General features: G+C 40.4%; 1 protein-coding gene across 1 annotated transcript in view; it reads left to right on the top strand.

The window, feature by feature from the left end:
* ADAMTS18 (ADAM metallopeptidase with thrombospondin type 1 motif, 18) overlaps positions 1–15,135 on the top strand; it is a 125,338-nt gene that overhangs the window by 14,502 nt on the left and 95,701 nt on the right. The window contains exon 2 of the mRNA XM_012641519.1: positions 13,997–14,160. Coding sequence (XP_012496973.1) covers positions 13,997–14,160 — 164 coding nt within the window. The remainder of the gene's footprint in view (positions 1–13,996; positions 14,161–15,135) is intronic.

Genomic DNA, 15,135 nt, shown 5'->3' with positions numbered 1-15,135 from the left:
ATTTTCTGGGGGAAAGTAACCACTACTTTTTCAACTATGAAGCCATAAAATAAGAGAGAGACTTAAACAGAAGGATCCACAAATAGTTCATGATTTGGATCAGTTCATCTGTGATGAAGCAGCCTAGTGTAATGGCTTTGGGCTCGGAGTCTGAAGTTCCAGCTCTTGCTATTACTACTACGTAACCAAGGTAAAATGATTTGCCCTTTCTGTGCTTTGTTTCTTCATTGGTAATATGAGGATGATGACAGTAACTGCCCCATGGAGATTATGGATACTTGAGTAGAAGAAAAGTGCTCTATGTACATGCTTAAGACAGTGCCTGGCACATAGTAATAATATTGGTAGTGATAATGATATAATTAATATCATTAATGCAGACCTTCTTCCATAAAGGAGCTTTCATAATTGGCCAATCCTAATGCCAATCCTTACCATCCACAGTGAGAAAAGAGTTTCAGCTTGGATAAAAATAATAGTTAATATTTATGGAGCACTTATGGCTGTTAACACTGGAGCCGTTGACAGGAGATTCAGCTAAGACTCGGAAGTGTCTGGAAGACACTGCAATGGAAGACCATTTGCAATTAAATATTATTATTACTAAAAACCAATTTTTAGTCAGGTACTTCCAAAGAGCTAGGAATTTTGGGGAAAAAAATGTTCAGGTCCCACCTCTGAAAATTTGGTAGGTCCTGGGTAGACCCTAGGTGTTCATGTTTAATAAAGGAAAGAAAAGCTTCACAAATGGTTCCATGGGCACTGGTGACTGTGCATCACAATACTAAAGGTGTCTGAAAAGAACCTTCTTAGTGGAAACAGGACTACTTGACCCTCTTTGGGAGAATCGTTTTTGCTTTACGGAATGCATCACACCATGTAAGTGTGACCATCAATGCACCAGACTAGCGTTAGCCAGTATGTGTACTAAGGGGCAGGGGGGCAGGGGTAGCTATTGTGAATCCAAATATAGAGATTGTTCGTGTTTACATATTATAGGATTTCAGTTGCAAATAGAACAGCTGCATCTCAGACTACATTAAGCATAAAAGTATGTATTCTTTGGCTCTGCAATAATTTTTTTAATCCATTCTTTTTTTCCTCCATCTATGCCTTTCTTCTTCCTTCCTTTCCTATTTCCTTCTCTTCTTCCTCTATTTCCCTTCTCCCTCCCTCCATCCTCTTTTTTACTTCCCTCCTCCCTGTCCACCTCTCTCCCTGCCTCCTTTCTTTCCTTCCTTGTAATGGGATCAGCTACCTTTCAGCAGAGCTGGAGTCAAGGTATCCGATGATGTCGTCATCGTTCTCTCTCTCTCAGCTCTTCCTGTCCCTGCTTGGCTTCCTTCTGCATGCAGAGCCTCCTGAGTTCTGACACTGAGATGCAAACATTTCCTTAGGTACTTGGTATCTCAAGTGACTTATTCTGCAATAACACCACAGTTGTAACCTATCCAGAGCAGAAGTATGTGGGGCTCCAAATTTTATTTGCTCTCTTACCTGTCTCAGCCTCGGGACCACACCGAATTCACCTCTGTATCCGAACAAGACTAAACCATATTTTGCTTTCTGTATTGGTCAGTGAAGTAATACATAGAAGGAGGTGTGGAATGATGTACAGTAAATTTAGGGCTCCACAGTTACCAGTTTGAAACTCTTTATGGAACCAGAGCTTATTATTACTGGCGTGTGTGTGGTTAAAATATACATAGTATTAATACTTTTTCTGAAATGTCTTTTTTGGTGGGGGAAGGAGGATGCTTAAAATAATGTATATTTTGAGGTCTTTTCTTATCACTACATACATAGATCTATCTTATTTTAACTTGCATATTTAATTTTTCCCTTGTTTATTTCCAGTTTTTTTGCTGTTGCTGAAAAGAACATGCAGATACATGACTCTTCTTAGATGTATACAATTCTATGTTGCATGAGAAAGAGGAAGAGAGGGAGAAAGACCTACTTTGTGAAAAGCCACCCAAAACCTTTGCCACTAATACTTTGGTTGTATAGCATGCAAAGTTGCTGAGAACACATTTTATTCTTGTTTTCCCTGAGCCTAAGACTGTTGCTTAGAATAGTTCTGACCAGCAGAGCCTGTGTGCTGGTGACATTGCATGATTTCCCACCATCAGCAATAAACAATTTAAGAGAAAATGGTACCAATTAATTTCTGAAGTCTAAATATAAGCAGGCCTAATGATAGCACTGCACATTAAGGCTTTCATGACCAAAAATATTTGCCTGGACTTCATACACATCTCTGTGCACAAACGCAGGAGGTCCTCTGCAGTGACTTCGAGTTATTCCCATGAAAGCCTGTTCCCACGGTTTTTCTATCCAATTACAGGGCAAAATACACTCAAATACCATAACACCAGTCTGGTGAGAGTGTTCTGTCTGGACAGCATGCTCACCTCTCCTGAAGGGATGCTTTTGATGTATCGAAGGATTTCATTTTCAGCTGAATTCTTTTGATTGCTTATTCATGCCGCTGAGCTTGGGAATATTTTATCTGCCCTTATTACCACTCTAAGTCAAGGGGGCCTGCTTTCTAATATAAATTCTATAGTGCCCATCACTAATTTACTAGAAGTCAGCCATGTGCACACCCTTATTGGAGAGACAGCACTTGAAAAGGACTTGAGATAAGCTGATAAAAAGAGATTATCTTTCTGCTGGTTTACCGAGCTCTCCTGCACCAGAGTACATTTTTGTATCTATGGGTTCACCCTTCACAATTCCTCCTGTTCCTTTCCTGTTTTACTTTGCCCCTTCCAGGCAGCAAATGAAGTGTACTCAGAATTAATTTTCTGTGAGTATATAATGAACACAGCATTTTTTTTTTTCACCTTGATTATCGAGTCTGGGTGTGTTTTCATCGTGTTCAGAGACAGGAGGAAAAGAAAATACTTCTTCAGTGCACTTTCACTCTTTATGCTAACGGATAACTACTACACCTTATCTCAGGGTTTTGCTGTCATCGTCTTCCAGTAAAATGCATCAAAGTAAAATGGAATTCCATTCTCAAAAGGCTTCCTTTTGTGTGTGAAACAAATACTAATCTCTCTTTAAGATTATATATTTAACACTGTCATTTATAGCTAACAAGTCCAGAAGGGTGATTTTTAACACAGGGAGCTTTGAAAAAATACAGTTGCTTGTGCTCAGATCCTACCCCAGACCAATTAAAGCAGAATGTCTGAGGATGGGGCCGAGGCATTTGTATTTTTCAAAGACACCCCTGCCCCCAGGTAGTTCTGATGCACAGTCAAGTTTGAGAACCCCTAGCCTGGATAAATGTCAGGAGCTTTGGAGATGCTATCATCTCAGAAATGCCTTGTACAGTAGTTTCGATGGCAGATGGTATGTTAAAATGCACGGGGGTTTAGGAGCCCATCCCTCACTTAGGAGTTATTGTTGTTTTTGAAGACATTTCATTTTGAAATGATTTTAGACTCACAAGCAGTTGCAAAAATAATACAGAGAGTTCTCATGTACCCTTTACCCAACTTTGGGAAATTATCAAATTATCTGAGAATCTAGTTTCCTTTTCTGTAAAGTTGGAGATGAAAAAAAGAAAAGACTTCAAAGGGCTGCTGGGATATTCTGAGAAGTAAATGAGATAAATGTATAAAAAATGTAGAAGGCAAACTTCTAAAATGGCTTCCAAGATTCCTGGCCCTGTTGTACGTACACCTTCTCCCACTTATTCAATCAATCGATATCAAGGTATTGCTGGAAAGGAATTTTACAGATGTTATTATGACTCCAAGTTAGTTGACCTTAAGATAGGTGCACATATGGAAATAACATTGATTGGAGATCAAGCAGGTGGGGGGGAGGGGACGGGTAAATTTACACCTAACGGGTAGAATGTACACTGTGTGGGTGATGGGTACACTTATAACTTTCATTCAAATGTTACAAAAGCAATTTATGTAACTGAAATGTTTGTACCCCTGTAATATTCTGAAATTTAAAAAAAAAGGGTGGTTTTACAGGCAGGTCTGACTTAATCACATAGGACCTTTAAATCTGGGTCTAGAAGTCAAAGACAGGAGAAGTCAGAGAGGTTCTTAGCTGGATGGTTTAACATTTGAGAAATTCTCCATTGAGAGCTTTGGAGATGGGAGGGGCCCTGTCACCAGGAACACTGGGGGTCTCGGGGAGCTGAGTGGCCTCTGCACGACAGCAGGGAAATCGAGCCTCAGTCCTAAAACCGGAAGCAACCAAATTCCACCAACAGCCTGAATGAGCGTGGCGGTGGGTTCTTTCTCAGAGCCTCCAAGAAGGAACACAGCATGGTTGACATCTGATTTTAGCCTTAGGAAACTCTGAGCAGAGAACTCAGTCATGCTGTGTCCACACTTCTGACTTGAACAACCATGAGTTAATAATTAGGTGTTTTTATGCCACTAAATTTGTGTTGCTTTGTTAAGCAGCAGCAGAAAACAGTTACAGCAAATGTCTATAGCGCTTACTCTATAGAAGGTGACACTAAGGTTCATCACGTAGTGAGTCCCTTCCCTTTTGAGATTCATGGTCATCTTAAATCTCTGGTCCACAACTCGTCCCACCTCATGGGGCAGGAGAGACAATGGGTCCAAGGAGAAGCAGCAAGTTTCCTTAGTTATTCATTATTTAAAATTGCTTAGGAAATTGTTACATTTTGCACAGAGTTTCTCAATAGGGTATTATTGACGTGTTAGGATGGATAATTCTTTCTTGTGGGGGGCATGTCTTTACATTGTAGGATGTTTAGCAGCTTTCCAGGCCTCTACCCTTTAGATACCAGTAGCATTTCCCAGTTGTGTCATCCAAAATGTCTCCAGGCATAGCCAATGTCTCCTGGCTGGGGGGGTGGGGTTAAGGGGATGGGGTGGTATTCACCCAGCTAAGAACCATTGATATGGCATAATCATAAACTAGCTTCTTTAACAAAATGCACTTATGTAAGTTTATTTTTCTCACAATTTCATGCTGTTGATTTCAGTATGATTAAGAATAATGATTTCAGGTAATGCACCTACCTTTGGGAAACTTAGCTATTGAGACTGTGTATGAATGGTGCATGGGGGCTGGGGACTGGTTGGATGGCAGCAGAAAAACCATCTGGGAATGTTTTAAGAGATGTGTGTTTGCTTTTGAATTTCACAGCATGCCAACCCAGACTGAAAATGACTGGATCTCTAAAGAAACAGAGATATATTTATAATAAAATTTACCCTTGCATTCTTATGAGGAAGGGGGGCGCCTAACCATATGGATGTCGATTAGAAATGTGGTTTCTATTTCTGGGTTTGTGGTTGACCTAGGGTCAAAGTTAAATGTCCTCTGTATTCTCTTGACCTGTAAGAATGGGGGCAATAGGCAGAGCTGGGAATGAAATAAGGAATGTGTCTCTGTGTTTCATGAATGTGTGCTCCTGCAGGAGAACCTTGGGAAGGTATACAGGATTTTTCTACCTACTGCACGTAGTTGGGCCATTTACACATTTACTACTTTTAAAATAGCCACTGGACTTTAAGAGACAAGAAGCCCTGTTTTGATTGGATCGCAAGACCTGGAACCTAGTTCTCCTCATAAGCATAGACTCAGCAACTGACTTAATCCTTTAACCTATCTCTGTCATCCCTTCCTTGAGTAGACCCATCAGCTAACAGTGAGTGGTGCACTGGTGTTTCTGTAGTTAGCAGCATACTCCAAATTACTCAGTCTCTACGAACATATCAGGTAAGTGAAGTCAAAGTCACTTTAGGGCTTGTATTCTTAGCTGCCAGTAACTAGTTGACATTTCTTCTTTCTTTTCCTTCTATTCCTTCCTTTATTCCCCCTACCCATCTATCTAGTCATCTGCCCACCCTTCTAACCTAAAACATTTATTCCCAGGCCATTATGTGCCTTAATATTATACAGGATTATGATATAGGATTACCAAAATGATAATATTGTTCCTAAGTTCTCAGACATTCCAGTGTGAGGGTGGGGAGTAATGGGGTTGTAAATATAAACTCACAAGGACACTGCAACAAAATTATTATAGTTAAGGTACCTTTAGAGCACCATGGGAGCACAAATAAGAGATAAGACTAATTTTTAATACGTTGGGCAAGCAATGCAAGTGATTGCATTTGCCCTTAGAGATATATAAATGCTGGGTGATCTTAAATTTCATTGCTCACAGGTCAGTTCAAAATGTGCCTGGTTCTGACCACTTAACACCTCCTCCTCCATCACTGCATCTACACCACTCTCATCTCTCACCAGGATTCCTGAAGCAGCTTTTATCTAGTGACTCTCTTTCATCTCTGTCCCCATAGTCTATTCTCACCATAGCCGGGTTATTTTACTTTCCTCTTCTCCACCAGCTAATGGCTTTCCATTGAGCATAGTATGTAATCCAGATTTCTTACCATGGCCTGCAAGGCCCCTTGGACCTAAGGTCCTGTGTCCTCCATCCCTGTGTACTCCACCCTGGCTCTCCTGGCCCCACTGCCTGTCAGCATCCCCAGATGCCCTATGCCAGAGACTTTGCACCTGGGATGCTCTTGCCCCAGATATCCACCTGGTTCCTTCCTCACGTCCCTCAGTTCTCTGTGCAAATGTTGACATTGCAGAGAGTTCTTCCCTGACACCCCTGTCACCCCACAACCCCTGCTTTATTTTTCTTTTTACTATTAATCACTCAGTCTCTGAGTGGTTTATTGTCTGTGTTTATTCTGCCTTTCCCTCTGCAATATCAGCTCCAGGAAGGCTGCAGCTTCCTCTCTGTTGTTCATCCATGTGTTTCCCGTGGCTAGAATAGCCTTTGGCAAATAAGGGGCACTCAACAGACATTTGTTACATAAATGTATATAATTATCGTTCTGGTAATTTAGAAATAGATAACTTATTTCTATGTTTGGAATACATCATGCATTGGGTATTTCTTATTCATTTGGGGAAAAAAAAGACCATCCATTCGGTGTCTTTTATGTGGGGATTTAGAAATGACAGTGGCAGCTGGGTGTAGTGGCTCATGCCTGTAAATCCTAGCACTCTGGGAGGCCTAGGCAGGAGAGGATTGCTTGAGTTCAGGAGTTTGAGACCACCCTGAACAAGAGTGAGACCTCATCTCTACAAAAAATAGAAAAATTAGCCAGGCATGATGGCATGCACCTGTAGTTCTAGCTACTTGGGAGGCTGAGGCAGGAGGACAACTTGAGCCCAGGAGTTGGAGGTTGCTGTGAGCTATGATGATGCCACTGCATTCTAGCTAGGGAAACAGAGCAAGACTCTGTCTCCAAAACAAAAGAAATGACAGTGGCCGCCTGTGATTTTTTTTTTTTTTTTTTTTGCCTGCCTAGCATCCATTTCCTCAGTCTTTTGATAACATTGAAGCTTTCCTTGGGGACGTACCCTCCCCACCTCTGCTTCAGGTTTCCATGGGATTTGGGAGGAGGTGACATGATTTACATAGTGACTAGTCAGAACATCAAAAATCCTTGACTGCAGTGGTTGGTTTGAGGATAAACATAACAGGATCAAAGCCAAATAAGGTCAAATTCTGGGAAACCTGAGGTGGAAAATAAGAGAGAAGATAAGCCTAGAGTGGCTGGTAACCTTCTTGCCCCTGAGAGTAGGGTCATCACAGTCTTGATGTCCAGCTATGTGCCTGAGATTAAAGTATTTTAGGCTTTTCATGCACATGAACCGTAGACCCTTTCTCTTTTCATTAATCTAGTTTAACTTTAGTTTCTGTCACTTTAAAATGAAAAACCAAACTTTGATAGAAATGAATGAGCTATAGACACTTTCTGCAAAGAGCTCATAGTCTCAGAGAGGAAATAGACCAGTGCAACGCAACAAGGGCATGGGCTGGCTGACAGGTAAATGCAGCAGGCAATTTACCTATACACCTCATGAATCAACATTTATGGGGTGCAATGGCCACCGCGAGGTATTATGGCATCTAGCATTGTCAATATTTGTTCCTCACAGTGCATCTTGGATGCATTATTGGTCTTGTTGATTCACTGCTTTGTATGTCAGTTGTCTTGTTATTACTCACCTCTTCATGTCTGCCAACAATAACTGCAGATGCGTCCAAAGTAGTAAATACAAGTGAGCACAGTATATGCCTGTCAGTGAGCAGCCGGAGGGAGACAGAGACTTCATGGTTGGCTTAGAGGATGACTTCACACTGTGTAACCACTTTTAATTGATTTCTTTGATTTTGTTTGGACGATGACATGTGGGGTAATGTTGTAAACCGAGAATGCTTTATTCATGGATTACATTGCTCAACATTCACCTGCAGTTCATTTGTGTCTTTGAAGATGTTTATTTGAATGAATCTAATTTTAGTGTGCAGTAGATTTTTATTTTTAATGACAGCAAAAGTGTGCTTTTATTCCCCCATGCAATCCTCTATTTCTCTTTTCTGATGCATGGAACTCCACCTCCTGTTTGCTGTAGCACATGCTGTATGGTAGAAATATAATGCAAGCCAGCATGTGTAATTTTAAATTTTCTAGTAGCCACATTAGATAAGAAAAAGAAATGCATAAAATTGGTGTTGGTATTTTATTTAATCTGATATAGAAAAAATGTTATTTCAAAATATAATCAATGCAAAAATTACTAATGAGATATTTTAATTTTTTGCATGAGTTTTCAAAGCCCAGTGTACATTTTATACTTTGCGTTCAGTTCAGACCAGCCACATTTCAAGTGCCCAGTAATGGGTGCTATATTAGACAGTACAGGTACAGCCATCTCCTACCCTGAAATTCCCTAACAGGTACAGTGAAAGCAAACAGCAGCAGAATTCCTTTTTATTGGCTAGTCTGCTAAAATTGTTTGTCTTCCAAACCCTAGTTTCAGAGCATATGCAGCTTCCAGTTGGACACACTGGGATGTGGAAAGGTTAATATTTTGCTTTGGAGGCACTTAGTCATGATATAATTGCAAAAAAACTGCATACACAATTTTGATGGTGAAAATCAGATTTAAAATAAAAATGTTGAATTAAATATTTCCCTTGAAGATAAGTGAGAGAGACTATGTTTTGAAAAATTTCAGAATTTATGATTTATGTGCAAATTTTCTTCTATTTGGTCCAAACTTGCTCATTTAATTAACTCTTACTTTTTTTTTTCTTTAAATGAAAACCTCTTTTTTAAGTCTCAGCTTTATGGTTTGTTTTTATAATAACTTTCCTAGTTACACTAAATAACATATTTAGAAAGCAAAACAAAATATAGTTTTAAAAAGATCCGTGGTCAGGAAATTAAAATCCATTGCCCCACTGTTATAAATTTCCCTCCCTTGTGAAGGGTTCAGTGACAAAAATAATCCAGAAGAGTTGGCATTCAAAAATACATTGTATCTGACTTGGGGTCACATTTAATGTGTCAGAAAGTTTAGTTATCTTGTATACGTTTCCCTTGCTCGTGGCAAATGGCTGACTGGAACAGGTATCTTCCGCAGAAAGGCAGGAGAATTCAACCCAATGGAAGGATTTCGAATCCTCTGCCCCAAAAGTGCCTTCCTCCATAGCTGGAGAGTTAGAGCCTGACTTTGGTTCTAATGTTATATTTCCTTGTTGAATTCTAGCTTCCTTAGGCCCCAAAAGTACAAGAAAAGCTTTCTTGGGAACGCTCGAAATGAGGAGCTTTTATTGTACAGAAAGAATTCTCAGTTTGGGGAAATGGTAGTGGGTGCTTCTCAGGTGTGCCTCCTTCTGCTTTCTAGTCTTGTTGGTAGGTTGAGTATGAATGGGCATGTATCAGCCAGGATTCTCCAGAGAAATAGAACCAATAGTTTTTTGGGGGTTTTTTGCCTTATTTATTTATTTTTCTTCTTTCAATAGATTTAGGAGCTAGATGTGGTTTTTTGATACACAGATGAATTGTATAGTGGTGAAGTCAGGGCTGTTATGTACCTGTTACCTGAATAGTATGCATTGCACCCAATAAGTAAGTTTTGATCCCTCAGTGCCCTCCCACCTCACCTTCTGAGTCTCGAAAGCCCATTATACCACTCTGTATGACCATGTATAACCATTGCTTAGCCCCCACTTATAAGTGAGTCCACGTGATATATTTCATTCTTTTTTAAGGCTGAGTATAGTATTCCAGTGTGTGTGTGTGTGTGTGTGTGTGTACATACATATGTGTGTATACATATATATGTATACAATCACCACATTTTCCTTATCCACTCATCAGTTGATGGGCATGTAGGCTGATTCCATATCTTTGCAAGTGTGAACTGTGTTGTGAAAAACACATGAGTACGTGTATCTTTTTGATATAATGACTTCTTTAGCTTTGGGTAGATACCCAGCAGTGAGATTGCTAGATCAAATGGTAGGTCTACTTGTAGTTCTTTGTGGAATCTCCATACTGTTTTCCATAGTGGTTGTACTAGTTTACATTCCCACCAACAGTGTACACAAGCATTTGCTTTTCACTGAATCCAATTCTAATCAATAGATTCTTTATATATATGTAAATTGTGTGTGTGTGTGTGTGTGTGTTTGTGCGTATGTATGTATAAAGAGATTTAATAAAAGGCATTGGCTCATGTGTTACGGAGATGGAGAAGTCCCAAAATCTGTTCCTGGCAAGGTAAAGACCAATGGTATAAGTTCCAGTCCAAGTCAGAAGGCAAGAGAAGATGATGTCTCAGCTCAAAGACGGGCGGAGAGAGGGATTCTCCTTTACTCAGCCTTTTCGTTCTACTCAGACCTTCAATGGATTAGATGAGGCCTCCCACACACATACAGGGGAAGGCCATCTGCTTTACTCAGTCTACTGATTCAAATGTCAATTTCACCCAGAATCACCCTCATGGACACACCCAGAATAATGTTTAAATATCTGGGTACCTCCTGGTCCCATTGAGTTGACACGTAAAATTAACCATCACAAGACCTTTCTGCCATTCTTTGACAAAGTCGACTTTGCACCTCTTGTTTTCATAGCATACTCCAGTTGTGCTTTTGTACTTAGTAATGTGGTTATTTGAATAATGTCTGTCTCCTGCACTAGATGGCTAGTGTCCTGGGCATACGAACTCCACAATAATGATACATTATTAAATATTTTAAAAATCCAAGTAAATTCTCTGGCTCATCAAATATGTCTTGAGTGACAACTGGATACAACCAGAGAGCATCCAGGAAGCACTACGGCCCTAGTGGTCCTGAAGAAGGACATTAACATGAGACTGACTCCAGTGTGCTCCTTGCTACTTGAGTGGTCAGAGAAGGCATCACAGATGAATTGACAATGGAACAGAGAACCAGGGACAGATGTAAGGGAGCCAGCTGTGTGGCTACGCAGGGGGAGAGCACCCTGGGAGGAGAGGCAGTGAGTGTGAATGCTCCATAGGAATGGCCCCAGTGCTCACTAAGCATCTGCCATCACAGTAAATCATTGTTGCTCCACTACTCTCTTCAGCTGGTCGCCTAAGACAAGTAGTCAGTGGATACTGATGCTTCATTGGCACTTTGCAGGAAAATAGGGTCTTCAGTTACAATAAATGAGTCAATTCGAAAAGATGTGATGGTCTTCCAGAACTGCTAGATGCTTGCCACACTATGAGGTTTGATAAAAAGGAAGGTTTTGGACAGATTTATTGCTCTAAGTGCATTCTGTCACCATATTGACTGGGTACAACAAGGTGTTCTCAGCTACCTCTACTCAGTCCTGTGTTTGGTTCTAGCTCATTTCTGAAGAGAGACCTCCAGTATTATTAGTTGCCCTTTCTCCTTTCTAATGTTCAATTTTATTCTTGTGGCATCACTTTCTGAATAGATTACAGCAAGGGGACAAGGTCATTGGCTACCTGCTACAGTGACATGGAGTCAAGAAATTTGGGTTTAGTCCCAAGACTCTTAAAATATACTGTGTCCTTGTGCAAATCATTTGCCTTTTCTGGGTCTCAATGTACTCACTGGAAAATGAAGGGATGGGAGTAGAGATGCACTTATTAAACTGCCAACTTTGTGTACCTACATAAGTATCATTTGGGGTGCTTGATAAAAATCCAGATTCCTAGGCCCCGTGTCAGATCTACTGAATCACAATCTCTGGGATTGGGACCCCTTGAATCTGCACTTTCAATAAATATCCTAGAGCAGCAGTCTCCAATATTTTTTGCACCAGGGACTATCTTCACGGAAGACAATTTTTCCATGGTTGGGGGATGCGGGGTGGGTGAGAAAGGGGATGGTTTGGGGATGATTCAAGCGCATTACATTTATTGTATAGTCAAACCACTCTGCTAATGATAATCTGTATTGGCAGCCACTCCCCAGTGCTAGCATCACCGCCTCAGCTCCACCTCAGATCATCAGGCGTTTAGATTCTCATACGGAGCACACAACCTAGATCCCTTGCATGTACAATTTACAGTAGGGTTCATGCTCCTATGAGAATCTAATGCCACCACTGATCTGACAGGAGGGAGCTCAGGGAGGATGTGAGCGATGGGGAGCAGCTGTAAATACACGTGAAGCTTCGCTGGCTCACCCACCGCTCACCTCCTGCTGTGTAACGCAGTTCCTAACAGGCCACAGACGTGTACTGGTCCACGGCTCAGGGGTTGGGGACCGCAGGTTTAAGAGACACTATTATAGAGCATCCATATCTAATGGATATATAGAGTGGTCTCTGTAACTGTCCCTCAAGAAAGTATTAATAGTATCGTATAAGCCATTTAGATCCAACCCTGACAGATATGGAGAATTCTACTACAGTAGCATTAGCAGGAGGTATGGAATCATTGAATAAATAAGTCTTTTCTAGCACTCGTAGATCTTAAAGATTATGTACATCTCTATACATTTGTGCCATTTTTTTCTTTACCCCAAAAGCACAAGAAAGATTTCCATTAAGTATTTGAACAGAAATGGAGCATTTTCGCTCCCATTTTAGTAAATGCTTGCCTTTGATAGCTAGCTTTTAGCTGAGCTCGGATTCAAGACAAGGCTTGTTTGCCGAAGCAGATCCGTCAGAGTGCTTCACCATAAATGCCATAAACCTGTTGATTTAAGGGTTTCAGTGTATACTGTAGGTCATCAAGCCCCAAACAGAGCACATGGGTTTTGATCTGAGGATTCAGTTCTCCATTGTAAATCTGTCAGCCTCGGCTGTTGAGTCAGCTACTGAGAGCAGAATGTCTGTGATACTATTTATCCTGTCATATCAGCTTAGGAGAACAGTTTTTTGTTACCCTCTGTGGAATAAGCCAGTCCCCGGTTAAATGCTACTTTTGACGCTAATGCAATTTCTTATCTTTGCTTTCTTCAGTGTCTGTTTCCTAGGACAAGGCTTCAGGCAATGTAGCTTTAGTTCTAAAGCTTTTGACTAGAATGCAGCCACTCAGTTTACAAGGTGCTTCTGAAATCCTGCATACCACATCTCTCCTTTCAAGAATGTTTTGGTTTCTGCTTTAAAAATAATGAATTGAAATGGCATCTATATAGAAAGGTGCACAAATAATGAGTACAGTAGACCCTCCTTGTCTGCAGGGTCCCAAGATCCCGAGTGGAAGCCTGAAACTGCAGATGGTACTGAATCCTGTATATATATACTATGTTTTTTCTTGTACATGCTTACCTATGATAAAGTTAAATGCATAAATTAGGCACAGTGAGAGATTAACAACTAATAATAAAGTAGAACAATTGTAACAATATATGGGCAGTCTCTGGGTTACAGATGACCCAATTTACAACATTCCATACTTATGAATGGGCTCCCAAGGCTCCCCATAAGAATAATTTATAATTAAATAATAATTAGGGAACTAGTTTCTTCCGTGCATGTAAACAAACCCACATGGCATAAGCGGTCCATTGGTGCAGGATCTTTATGCTAGTGACTAGTCTCATAGATAGAGAAGCAGCTCATAGAAACACAAGAACATGAAGAATCAGAAGATCCAGAGACAAGAAAGTTCAGGACAGAAGAATGAGCTGAAGCCTTTTGTCTCATTGAATCAGGATTTGCTAAGCTTGAAGAGCAAGATCCTAACATTGAGTGGTTTACAAAGATTTACCATGTAGTTAGTGAGGATGTCAACTTCTACAAGGCCATTTATGATGGAAAAGAGAAAAAAGTTGTGCCAACAACCCTAGACACCTTTTTCAAGAAATTGACTTCAGTGGTGAGCTCCCCTCCTCCAGCAACAGAATTGAACCCTGATTCCCCAGCTCCCGCTCCGTCCTCTCCATCATCATCTCCATCATCATCTCCATCATCATCTCCATCATCATCTTCTGGTTAACATTAGCCTACCTCTTTACCTCAAAAGTGTCCCTTCTGGTAAGCAAGACACTGATACAACATTAAGTGATTGTTAACCTTTAATATTCTTTTCTGAAATTTCTCCTATCAAAACTTTTTGTAAGTTTGTCTTCATGTTCTGTTTGTTTGAATTAAAAGAGCAGAATAGTTTCTGTAACTTATTATTACAGTACAGGGATGGTATTATTATTACACTATTAGTATGACATATGAGCCATTATAGTAGTGTTGTTATTTTTACTGTATATGCCCTGTTCATTGGGGATCTGAGTTACATGCAGATCTGACCTAAATAAGTTCTCAGGATTGTATCTCGTCTGTAACCCGGGGACCACCTGCAATGTAATGACAGTTACGTGAATGTAGTCTCTCTCTCTCTGTCTCTGAAAATATCTTACTGTACTATCTGCATCTATTTTTGGACTGTGGTTGACCTTGGGAAACTGAAACCATGGAAAGTGAAACCGCAGATGAGGAGGGACTGCTGTATACAGGTCAATTAATTTATAGAAAGTGGTATCATTCCAGAAGCACTTCTCATGTTCAGAAGCCCTCAATTCCTAATTGCCTCACTCCACAAACATAATTGCTACCATGACTTCTATCACTGAAGATTAGTTTTGACTGGTTTTGAACTTTATATACTTCGGATGAACAGTTCGCTCTGCTTTGACTTGCTTTGATTCAACAGGATGTTCATGGCATCCATCCGTATAGCTGTAATGTATCATTCCCATTGCTGTGTAGTTAATATCCCATTACATACATAGCTCCAATTTATTTATCCATTCTTTTGTTGACACTTGGGTTGTTTCTGGTTGGGGTATTACAAATA

Source organism: Propithecus coquereli, unplaced genomic scaffold (assembly GCF_000956105.1).
Source record: "Propithecus coquereli isolate 6110/MARCELLA unplaced genomic scaffold, Pcoq_1.0 Scaffold165, whole genome shotgun sequence".
NCBI classification, from domain to species: Eukaryota; Metazoa; Chordata; class Mammalia; order Primates; family Indriidae; genus Propithecus; species Propithecus coquereli.
The sequence above is the reverse complement of the archived record's forward strand: the minus strand, read 5'-3'. Positions and strand labels throughout refer to the sequence as shown.